The sequence below is a fragment of the Oreochromis niloticus genome, linkage group LG4 (genome assembly GCF_001858045.2).
Source record: "Oreochromis niloticus isolate F11D_XX linkage group LG4, O_niloticus_UMD_NMBU, whole genome shotgun sequence".
NCBI lineage: Eukaryota > Metazoa > Chordata > Actinopteri > Cichliformes > Cichlidae > Oreochromis > Oreochromis niloticus.
In genome coordinates, this window is record NC_031969.2 from 14,360,436 (window position 1) to 14,373,464 (window position 13,029).

General features: G+C 39.6%; 1 protein-coding gene across 1 annotated transcript; it reads right to left on the minus strand.

Moving 5' to 3' along the window:
- Positions 1 to 1,843: 1,843 nt before the first annotated feature.
- On the minus strand, positions 1,844 to 7,248 carry LOC109201785 (BTB/POZ domain-containing adapter for CUL3-mediated RhoA degradation protein 1; the record flags this gene model as incomplete). The annotated part of the gene is made up of 4 exons (XM_019357439.1): positions 1,844 to 3,340; positions 3,678 to 3,873; positions 3,955 to 4,007; positions 7,213 to 7,248. Coding segments are annotated over 4 exons (534 nt in total), but the record flags the coding sequence as incomplete, so codon positions are not given.
- Between the last annotated feature and the right edge of the window lie 5,781 nt (positions 7,249 to 13,029).

Sequence of the window (13,029 nt, forward strand, 5' to 3'; positions counted from 1 at the left end):
CCTTTCTTTGCAAGGACACTCAAAAGCCTGCCATCCATGGATTCTGTCAGTGTTTTGATCTGTTCACCATCAACATTGCGTGCAGCAGCAACCACAGCCTCCCAGACACTGTTCAGAGAGGTGTACTGTTTTCCCTCCTTGTAAATCTCACATTTGATGATGGACCACAGGTTCTCAATGGGGTTCAGATCAGGTGAACAAGGAGGCCATGTCATTAGTTTTTCTTCTTTTATACCCTTTCTTGCCAGCCACGCTGTGGAGTACTTGGACGCGTGTGATGGAGCATTGTCCTGCATGAAAATCATGTTTTTCTTGAAGGATGCAGACTTCTTCCTGTACCACTGCTTGAAGAAGGTGTCTTCCAGAAACTGGCAGTAGGACTGGGAGTTGAGCTTGACTCCATCCTCAACCCGAAAAGGCCCACAAGCTCATCTTTGATGATACCAGCCCAAACCAGTACTCCACCTCCACCTTGCTGGCGTCTGAGTCGGACTGGAGCTCTCTGCCCTTTACCAATCCAGCCACGGGCCCATCCATCCGGCCCATCAAGACTCACTCTCATTTCATCAGTCCATAAAACCTTAGAAAAATCAGTCTTGAGATATTTCTTGGCCCAGTCTTGACCTTTCAGCTTGTGTGTCTTGTTCAGTGGTGGTCGTCTTTCAGCCTTTCTTACCTTGGCCATGTCTCTGAGTATTGCACACCTTGTGCTTTTGGGCACTCCAGTGATGTTGCAGCTCTGAAATATGGCCAAACTGGTGGCAAGTGGCATCTTGGCAGCTGCACGCTTGACTTTTCTCAGTTCATGGGCAGTTATTTTGCGCCTTGGTTTTTCCACACGCTTCTTGCGACCCTGTTGACTATTTTGAATGAAACGCTTGATTGTTCGATGATCACGCTTCAGAAGCTTTGCAATTTTAAGACTGCTGCATCCCTCTGCAAGATATCTCACTATTTTTGACTTTTCTGAGCCTGTCAAGTCCTTCTTTTGACCCATTTTGCCAAAGGAAAGGAAGTTGCCTAATAATTATGCACACCTGATATAGGGTGTTGATGTCATTAGACCACACCCCTTCTCATTACAGAGATGCACATCACCTAATATGCTTAATTGGTAGTAGGCTTTCGAGCCTATACAGCTTGGAGTAAGACAACATGCATGAAGAGGATGATGTGGACAAAATACTCATTTGCCTAATAATTCTGCACTCCCTGTAGTTAATAAAACTTGAACTTTCCATTATAATTTCACTTTATTCTAATATATATATATTAGAATAATATATCCCAAATACTTAGCAATAGAAGGTACTAGATAATAAGATAATTCATTATTATTTGCTTTTATAAATTAAAATTATCTAAAAGATTTTTTCCCCCTTTTTAATTTTATGTCTTTATATGAGAGTTGACTGGAGCTGTTTTTGCAGTGTTTTCAATACAGTAATGACCAGTCAGACTGTACTGGTGTTTTTTAAACTAGAAATAGAAAACCTTAGAGATGTTCCAGAGATGTAGTAAAGGAGGACATAAAGAGGGGACATGAGTATGTGACACTGGAAGTGAGCAGCCCAAAGAAGATGATGACCACCCACCCAAGGCTAGAAGGGTAGTGGTCATTGCTGAGGCCATTGCCCAAGTGAGAGAAAGCAATTCACTCCGAATCTAATGGGTTCTGCTTTTGCACATACTTCCCCTATGTTTAATTAATTTCAGCATGGTAGGTTTTATGTAATATTGCAGAAAGAAAAAGCACATCACCAAAAATTGTAAGGCCGTCTGTTTTGTAAAGTATAATAGAAATAAAGGGGAAAAAACCAAAAAACCCCAAAACAGTCCAAGCTAGATTTCAGTCATTTATTCAAAATATTTCCATGACAACTATTGGACAGAAATTACATTAGTGCATATTCAAGGTTATTTTATAAAGGATCTCAGATACATATTGCTCTCATTCAGATTTTTCCAGTATTCAGAGTGATTAGGGTTACACACTAGTGAAGATTAGAAAGAAAATCCTCTCCCTGAGAGAACTAAAAATACAACCCAGTACACACACCACTTTTGTCATCATCATATGGCCAAAGAAAAACAACATAAAACAAAACAACCCCCCCCCCCCAAAAAAAAAAAAATTCTGTAGTTTAGTTTAAGACAGAGAAGAAGTGAAAGTCTATGGCTCAGAACAAAATGCAAAATCCAAGAAATGGTTTCGGTTCCTCTTGAAAAATTAAACTGAAATGTAAGCTTACAATTTATTCATTTACAGGGGTAAATTCAAATTTTGAGTGCAGAGAGAGTGCAACGTACCTTTTCTGAAATTAAAACTCCTTTAAGCACGAGTGAACACAAAGACTCAATACAAAAGTTAAATACCAAACAATAAATTAGGTTCATAAATTAATAAAAACATCTTGAAGCAACAGCTGTAATAACATAAATAAAGAAAACTGAGCTGCTCATCATTCACAAAGACCCCCCGGGCCCCCCGGGAAAAAAAAATGGCTACTGTGTTTTATTCCAGTGTTGCAATATCTAGGCTCAACTTCACCGTCCTCTGTCCATCAATGTTCGGCAGCATCTCACTCCAGAAGAGAAAGGGGAATAAAGTTTCACAGCCTGCATAACCTGACACAGTGTTTCCTACAAGTCACACACAGAAAAGGCTGCCTGTGCGTGTCATTAAAACCCACATGGACATTAGGTTGTCTGCTCTAAGATAAAGATGTGTGGACGTTGGGTTTTGAGGACCATTCAGTAGCTTGCAGGAGGTTCATTAACCTCTGAAAAGTAATGTCAATGCCAGTATCACTACCAGTATTTCCCATCTAAAGACTGTACACACATTGTTTTCATGTAAACAGATGCATTTTCCTTTCCACACACACTCAGACCTAATTTACAAATCAGTCATCAACCAACATTTCTGAAAAGTCTGAGGACATTTAATGAAATTACGTACCAAACTATTGCTGTCATCGAAGACGTGTTTTTCATTCCCTTAGCATTCAAAAAACAAAAAACAACAAACAAAAAAAACTATGTTGGGATTTTTTTTTAAGTCCCTTTCCCCTGCCTTGTTTTCACATTATTAGTCCTTATACACAGTTTGCTGACCGTGGCCTCTTTCATCATGCATTATGTGTCTCCTTACGTGGATCCGTCGTACTCGTCTATCCCCTCCCACGGCACCCTCTTCCTCTGACTGACCAGTTCCCAGCGATGAACCGGAGCCTCTTGAATCTAAAAGGTGCAAGCCTCCTGGTCCAGATCCTCTGTTGTTCTCATAGATGAGGATATTGAGGGTTTCTTTGAATATTCGGGCTTCGGGAAACTCAACCTAGAAGCACAGGTGTTTGGGAAAGGGAAAGGTCGCTGAATATTTATTTGCTGTGTACAGCAACCTGAAAATGTGCTTATTTGTAATAAGTATATGTTCAGGGCATAAGCCCAATACTGGTACAGGAATAAGTTTAAAAATCATAATTGCACATCACTTTCAATTAGCCACATGCTTCCTGCCTCTTAATGTAGAAAGCTCAATAAATGACTCCAGTGGGAGGGTTTTCTCTTTGGATTTACTGTAGGTTAATTAAAAGGCTGCCATCATTACCAGTGTAAGTGTATTTCTCAAAAATGTTGAACAAATGCTTTAATATTTATTAAACAATGCTTACTTTGGTCTGCTTCTTCTCTGTAGCATAGACAATGGAAGTGCAGCACACTTCAGCAATCTTGCGGCCTTCGCCATAAAAAGACCAGCAGCAGATCTCATCCCCCAGCACGTCTTTGACAAACAGGACGCGGCCATTAAATCGCAGGACGAGTTTGTCAAACAGTTCAATGTTCTTCAGCAGGTTATCGTCAGAGTTGCTGGTCACAGTAGAGCAAGAAAAAGTAAGCATCTATGAACTTTGTGGATTCATTATCATTTTACAAATCCAAAGATCTTACCTGGTGTATGAGTATTTGTTGTTTCCTCTGTTGTTCTGCAACTTTACTACTGGCTGTAAGAGCAAGAAAGAGCAACATTAATAAGAGGGTACGTTTAATATAACCTAAAACGAGACAAACACTTAAACTGTTTCTTTCCAGTTAACAGTAAGTGAGGAGCCTTAAACCAAATGGGTCAGTTAAGTAGAAAACACACTGCTGGTGAACAACACAATAAAAACAAAAATAAAATTGCAAGCATCTAGTGCTACACTATTAATTTCCTACAAACGTGTTGAGAAAGTTTCTGGACACAGAAAAGCTTTAGGGCTTTTATTTTGAAATGCACAAGGGAAATGCTGAGTTTCTGTTGACAGGGTAATGCTGTAATTTGTGAAATGGGAACCACACTCTTTACACAGATGTTTTAAGAAAAAACAGGTCTGTCTGTAATATACAGGGAGTGCAGAATTATTAGGCAAGTTGTATTTTTGAGGAATAATTTTATTATTGAACAACAACCATTTTCTCAATGAACCCAAAAAACTCATTAATAGCAAAGCTGAATGTTTTTGGAAGTAGTTTTTAGTTTGTTTTTAGTTTTAGCTATTTTAGGGGGGGATATCTGTGTGTGCAGGTGACTATTACTGTGCATAATTATTAGGCAACTTAACAAAAACAAATATATACCCATTTCAATTATTTATTTTTACCAGTGAAACCAATATAACATCTCCACATTCACAAATATACATTTCTGACATTCAAAAACAAAACAAAAACAAATCAGCGACCAATATAGCCACCTTTCATTGCAAGGACACTCAAAAGCCTGCCATCCATGGATCCTGTCAGTGTTTTGATCTGTTCACCATCAACATTGCGTGCAGCAGCAACCACAGCCTCCCAGACACTGTTCAGAGAGGTGTACTGTTTTCCCTCCTTGTAAATCTCACATTTGATGATGGACCACAGGTTCTCAATGGGGTTCAGATCAGGTGAACAAGGAGGCCATGTCATTAGTTTTTCACCACCATGGTTAATTATTGGCGTTGATCGACTTGGTAGGAATGATGGGACTGACCTACAAACAGGTCAGTGTTTTGGAAGGTTACTAGAACATAACAAATTAAATTCATGTTCAGTTTTGGGTCCATTGTACTCACTGAATTTTGTCCGATTTCTTCCATATTTAGATAAATTCAATTCAATTCAATTCAATTTTATTTATATAGCGCCAAATCACAACAAAAGTCGCCTCAAGGCGCTTTATATTGTACAATAGATCGCACAATAATAAATACAGAGAAAACCCCAACAATCATATCATATGACCCCCTATGAGCAAGCACTTTGGCGACAGTGGGAAGGAAAAACTCCCTTTTAACAGGAAGAAACCTCCGGCAGAACCAGGCTCAGGGAGGGGCGGCCATCTGCTGCGACCGGTTGGGGTGAAGAAGGAAAACAGGATGAAAGACATGCTGTGGAAGAGAGACAGAAATTAATAACAGATATGATTCGATGCAGAGAGGTCTATTAACACATAGTGAGTGGCTGGAAAGGAAAAACTCAATGCATCATGGGAATCCCCGGCAGCCTACGTCTATTGCAGCATAACTAAGGGAGGATTCAGGGTCACCTGGTCCAGCCCTAACTATATGCTTTAGCAAAAAGGAAAGTTTTAAGCCTAATCTTGAAAGTAGAGATAGTGTCTGTCTCCCGAATCCAAACTGGAAGCTGGTTCCACAGAAGAGGGGCCTGAAAACTGAAGGCTCTCCCTCCCATTCTACTTTTAAATACTCTAGGAACAACAAGTAGGCCTGCAGAGCGAGAGCGAAGTGCTCTAATAGGGTGATATGGTACCACAAGGTCATTAAGATAAGATGGGGCCTGATTATTTAAGACCTTGGATTGTTTTAAAAAGAGACGGCAGGTTTTGGAGGAGTTCACATCCATGGCACCTGATTAGGGGCGTCCCACGTCTAAGTATCTCCTATTATTAAACAGAATTGATCTGATCTGGGAAGTTGATTGTATTTGATGAAATGTAGTGCCTATAATTTAAAACTCTGTATTGTGGTTTTACTTACAGTCCACCTTTTTGTGATGAAGTTTCAGGCAGAGGGACAGCCCCAGCTCACTACAACTAGCATGTGGAGACAAACTTTATGAAAATGTACAATCAGACCCTCTATTTGCATAAATCACATTTGACATTCCCCAACTCCCCCCAGATGTTTGGCTGGTCCATGCCACCAAACAGCAGCCATCATGAATTCAACTCTAGTCTTCAGCGCTGCTTTCAATGTAAACAACCCCAGATTTCACAGTGCAACTTTTGACAGAAAGTGGAGAGCCTTGCTAACTCCTAATGCTCCTTTAATCACAGATATTGTCAATGCTACCATCTATTGACCAATAATGGATCTGACAGCAATATTGTGTTTTAGCCAAGACACCATAAAAATGGCTGTATCTACTGTTACATCCCCCATTTCTGAAGTATCATTCTGAAGCCTGAAAATGAGGATTTCTGCCATTTTGGTTTCAAAAACAAAGATGTCAGTAATATGAGCACGGGTGGGTCTGACTGTCAAACCACATGTTCGTGGCTTTCAGGTAGATTTAAATCATCTGCGTTTTTACAGCATGAAAGCTGCATGCATGTTTAATACCATCCCATTTTTTTCTGGAAATGTTAGAATGAAAAAGTCCCCTTTTTTAAATATATATGTGTATTGTAAATGTTTCACAGTCTGTGCAATCAATGATTTTTCTGCCTCCATGTTTTCTTCTGCTTTCATTGAGTCTCTAACATAATAATCTGCAATATTTGATAGTATGTTAAAAAGTACATGCATTTTTCAGAAGTCGTGAAATCTTCTTTAGCACATCACAGGTGGGTGTGTGCTTACTCCTGCAGACATCAGCCAGAGATTGTAAATTCTAGCTAGTATCAATAATTGGCTGAAGGCATATCAGGATTCTGTGCATTTTTAATACTAAATTCTAATTTTCTTCTCCTCTGTAAGAATAGGTGAACTAATATTCTAATCTACAATATTTGATCATGTTGATGAAAATCAGATTTGCTCTCTCTTAGTAAAGGAAAAACATGGGGTGAATTTTAGGCCTAATCTTAAAACCTGTGGATTTTAGAAATATTAGAATTTATTCAGATCTGGAGATACTGTAAATTAGATTCTATTAAGAACTCATGCTTGGAAATGAGAACATATCACACATTTTGTGTCACAGATTATTAGGCAGAGGACTCACTCGCAGGACTCTGAAGTTTAGAGAGAAGGTGAAGGTTCATTTACGATGTGGCACCAAGTGAGAATATATACATATATACAGTGAGACCGATAACACAGAGTTCCAGGGAGTGGAGGGGGGTCCGAAGGGAAGGTCCAAGGCGGGGGGTACACACGCTCCTCTTCAACTTAATCCACAACTCACTCTGAATGTCCACTCCAAAATACTCACGCTCACTCACACACATCCACAGAACTCCAGATGGCAGGGAATCTAGAAGGCCTGTACACAGAGAAAAACAATGTTAGGAGGAAACTCTAGGGGATCACAAGGAATACTTTGAAAGGCTAGGCTACACTGACGCTAGGCAGTGTGACAATCAGCGAGGAAGCAGCCTCTCTTGCCATCTTAAGTAGTCTGCCAGGATCAGTGTGAATGAGCCACAGGTGTGTGTTCAGGGCGGGTTCAGAGGCGGGGAATCAAGGTCCAGTTCCGCCCTGGTGGGAGAGGCGAAGACGAAAAACACACACCACGACCTCTCCAGATCTTGAGAACCATGACATTTTCTATATAATATTAAGAGAAACTTTAAGAAAATAAAATAACTTTGTAATTGGTACGTATCACACTGAAGTGATGTAAATGTGTTTTGGTTTTTTTTGGTTTTTTCTAGTGCTGTCAGCGTTAATCTCGTTAAAATGACGTTAACACCATAACTGCATCAGCAAATCTCCGTTAGCGAGTTAATGCGGATCGCCCCCGTGCGAGGGCTGCACGGCGTCAACGTGTTAGCGCCGTGCAGCCCCATGCACGGGGCGATCCGCGTCGTCGTCATAGTATGAAATGGTTCATCTAAAGGACCTGACCTTTTCAAATAGCCCTCAACGGTAATCCTAGAAAAACCTCAAAGAATAACCTTACCTTCATCCTTTGAAGCCTTTCGTGAGAAAATAGTTCTGCAGCCCAAAACATTCAGTCCTGACTCATCATGATACAAGCAGATTTCTTCGGAGTTAGACAGCACAGTAGTTGAACATACCATTTTGCTGTAACATTTAGATGATAAACTCAAAGTATTTAAGCAGGCATGAATGACTTCCTGCCTGTCGTAGTTTCAGATATAGTGTTAGATTGGGTGGGCCACCTCTGGTGTATTATCATCACCTAATAGCTGAATGTACAATATCAATCCACGTTCACTCAGTTAATAATTTATTCATTAATCTCCACCTAAACGAGGTGCTACGTTTGTAGCATGGGCATGGTTTCGTTTTGAAAAGTCTGACATGGACCTTTTGTTTAATTTGAATTATGAAATATCTAAATGTTATTTTTACTTGATTCTAATCTGCTGCTGAGTCTCTTACACTGATGGGAATGCAAATAACAGAAAACATTTATGTTCCTCACATTGTTCAGTTGGGAAGCAGACATTGAATGCTTTCCACATATTGGCAGAAGTGTTGCTAATAATATAATCTAGTTTATCTTTGATGTTGTATTCGTCACATATAGCTTCAAATTTCTCACAGATTCTGTAACCAGTGTGTAATCTTTTGAAGTGGTCAAAGGCCAGCAGTTTGAATTTCAGCTGTATCCTCTCTGTCTCTTTAATTTTAAAACTAGCCAATTTAAAGTCTACAATTTGTTTTCTAGAAGCTTTTTCATACGATTTATCTTGGGGGTGCCTTATATGCATCCACAGGTGTGCCACCAATTTACTCAAATGGACTCTACTAACCTAGCAGAAGCTTCTTAAGCTCAGAATGGAATCGTCTGGAGTTTTCTTATTAATTAAAGACAGAATAAACTTAGTGTATATGTACTATATGATGAAAGTGATCAAAAATAGACAGTGCTTTCTCTCTTTATTGTGACATTTAACTAATTCAAAAGATACCAACAGCCTTCCATTTCGGTTTCTGGACACTTGTGCCGGGCAGTACAGCATGAATTGTCCACAGCAGAAAGCCATCACAAATGCATTATTAAGTGACTTGATTATTGGTTGCAACCTGCTCCTGTCTGTTGTGGAAAACAAGAGCAAATACAGCCCAGTATGTCTCAGAACAGTTACATCAAAAACAGAGAACCTGTTAAAAACTCAGTTGAGTGAGGCTGATCGTGTTTCAGTCACTGTGGACATTTGGTTGGACCAAAAGATGAAGGGTTTCCTTGGTATCACTGTGCACTGGATACAGAAAGAGACAGAGAGAATACAATAATTTTAATAATAATAATTTTATAGCCTATACGTTATCTTTAAAGTTCCAACCTTTCTAATGCCATTACAGTATAACTTTATGTTGTGGTCACATGACGGTACAGCATTGTCTCTGCATTTTCTACCCACAGTTTGAACTAAATAACAAATAACACGTGTATTTATTCAACTTACAGACAATGAAAACAAACAGAAATCAGAGTGTAAAATTTGAAGGCTTTTATTGATGTTAACTTTTTTTTAAAGTTATTAAAAAGGAAACCCAAACAGACAAACCCCTCTGAGCAAGCACTAGGCGACAGTGGGGAAGAAAAACTCCCTTTTAAGAGGGAGAAACTTCCGGCAGAACCAGGCTCAGTGAGGGGACAGCCATCTGCCGCGACTGGTGAATGGGTTCCCAAAAGTCCATCAATTAAAAAGAGCCATTATAATTTTAAAACTAGCCAATTTAAAGTCTACAATTTGTTTTCTGGAAACATTTTCAGTCGATATCATGATGTTTCTTCTACATTACATCAACCTTGTTTTGTCTCCTGGTGCAACAAAACAGTCGGCCTATAAATGAGAAAAAACGACGTATGCAACCTGGTTTCTTCGATAGTTTGGCTGCCTCCTCTATGAAAATGTCAACAATTTTATCGTCGAATCTTGGGATATCTGATTCCATGATTTCCAGAATTAATTCTGGATCTTTCCACCTTTTACACAGGGCTTTGAAAATGACCTTGTGGAAGTTTTTTAACTTCTTTAAGGGGATTTTATCAATGTCACCCCTTATTTCAGCCCAAATTTTGTTGGTAAGCCTGTTGTAGATGGCAAAAATCCTTTCCGGACTGATGACTATGCCTGATTTTTTTACAAACTTTTCAACCAGCTGTTCCAAACAGATTTCCAGTGAAAATCTGTATTTTTCCTCATCCTCGGAGTGTTCAGAGGCGCTTTGCGTGGAGTCACAGTTTTTTTCGTGTTCTTCCTCCACAGAAAGCACCTCTGAGTTTTCAGAGGTGCTTTGCGTGGAGTCACAGTCTTTTTCGTGTTCTTCCTGATCCTCTAAATTTTCACAGTCTTTTTCGTGTTCTTCCTGATTCTCTAAATTTTCACAGTCTTTTTCGTGTTCTTCCTGATCCTCTAAATTTTCACAGTCTTTTTTGTTTTTTTTAATTTTCGTTTCTTCCTGATCCTCTAAATTTTCACAGTCTTTTTCGTGTTCTTCCTGATCCTTTAAATTTTCACAGTCTTTTTCGTGTTCTTCCTGATCCTCTAAATTTTCACAGTCTTTTTCGTGTTCTTCCTGATCCTCTAAATTTTCAGTGCTGCTTTGCGTGGAGTCACAGTCTTTATTGTCTATTGCAGTTCTGGGCTTGTCAGTTATTGTTTCGTGATTTCGTATGAAAGGGAATTGCCGGTTATTAATCAAGTCAAACTGATTATTCCTGACATCAATCATACCATTAGTGATATTGAGTGTTAAATTACCCACGTTGTGCATTGTTATGTGACTTCGAGAGTTATTGCAAAACGTTTTTTTCTGTGAAAAGAAATAAGGCGCATAGTTTAGTTCTTCCATGACAACTGTGTTGGAAGTCTGCGACCAACATTCAAATTCATGAGCTGCCTCTGTTTTCTCTGGGGCCTCTGTTTTTGTGCTAGTGTACTTTTTCTTGGAGCTTTTTCTTTCTGGATTGTCCTTAATTTTTTTACTGCCCATTGTAAAAAGATTAATGTGTATTTATGTGCTGACAATTTGTTGTCCCTTTGTTAAAGCTGGCTTTCGAAAATCCATTGGTACAGGGGGTATTTATACCCTCGGTTTTAAACTGAAATCCTTTTAAGTCAGTGACGTACTTGATGTCTTTGAACTTAGCTCCGCCCACTTCGGGTAAAAACGGAAGCGTTGCTTAGCAACCGGTGCACGCGCCTCTGGCTGAATCCGTTCGGAGCAATGACTGTAAAAAACATGGACGACGCGACAGCTCCCCAAAAAGGAAGCCAAAACGTCTCTATCGCCCCCTGGTGTCTGGCTGCAGTATAGGTCATAAACCCCGCCTCCTCCATGTTATCGGATGGGACTGGTGTCAGACTAAAATAAATTTATTCTCCTCAGGTAATTTTTTTCCAAAGATTCTTTCTTTTGTTTTCAATAGTTCTCATCATGCTGATTGATGTCCAAGGGGTCTCCTCTCCCATATGATGTTAAATTGGGGTGAAACGTCATCATAACAGCTTTGACTGGCAGCTGCAGTCACGGAGAAACTTGCGTATCTCTGTTCGGGAATAGCAGATAGAGCATAGGCTCTGAGAACGTTTACGTTACGAAAACACGACGGACTGTAACCTGACAGCCTGAGGTGCTCTTCAGTAAACTGGACTACCCGACAGAAGGACCCGAGGCCCCGCTGCACTTTTTCGGTAAATTAAACGTGTTTGTAAGCTAATCCGTAACTACCGTCCTTAGCTAGGTCCTGAGACCTAGCTAGCTAAAATGAGCACTCGGCTGTCGGGGTTCGTTTAGCTAATCTGTGCAGGTGAATGAATTTACCCTGACTAAAGAAATCAAGAGAAACGCCCCGGGCTACTCAGTCACTAATTACTGTTACTGTACTTTTATGACAAGTATTATACTGTAAAAGCAACAGGCTGCACCCTGCTTCAGCTCCTGTGCAGAGCTGAATATTAAATATGTGCAAACAGCACATGTTTTCAGTCTCTTGCCACATCTGTAAAGACAGTAACATTTTTTTTTTTTTTTAAAAAAGCTTGTACTTCAGTAACTCCTCATTAATCAGTAACTATGGATTAAAGTACTGTAGTGTACTGTAATACTGAAAAAAATGTGAGAACAGAGAAAGATCAGCTTTATTTCAGTTTTGAGGAATACAATTTATATTTGAGTTTGATGGTTCTGTTCTCTTTGTGATTACAGGAGCTGCCCTCAGATTCAGACCTCAGCACCACCCAGTGACAGCAGACAGATCATCCAACATGTTAACTGCAAAATGAACTGATGAAAACAGTACAAAGGTTAAAGTACCACATGTGCTGTAGTGAAAGCTGCAGCTGTTTTATTGATAAAGACAAAAAAGGAGTAATCACCCATGTAACTGTGTCACTATATATCAGCATTAACAGGACCACAGTTTGGTGTTTCACAAAGCTGCTGATCTCAGACCTGCACAGCTTCTGTTTTAAACACTTGATGTACTCAGCTGCATGAAGAGCATATGAGATTTTCTCTAACACAATTAAATAAAACCTGATGAAGGTCAAAGGTCGTCACTTGTATGTTGAACTACAAACTTATGATCTGGAATTCTTTCACAGTTTTTTGCAGATAGTGTGTTATTTACCATAAAATGATTCAGAGTTATTCATACCAAGTAAACAGAGAGGATCATATTTTTTAAATATATAACTTTCTACAGACTGAATATAATATCTTATATAAAAGTCCGGAGCCTCTGGGGAGTATCCGAGTATTTATAACATTACACAAACCTAAGGTCTCCATCACAGTGTTCATGAACTGCTGGGTTTATCCATCTCCTGGATCGGGCCTTCGGAGGAGTGCTGAAGATTTCCCTGTGAGGGAGCTGCTGGTGAAGATCATGAGTCCT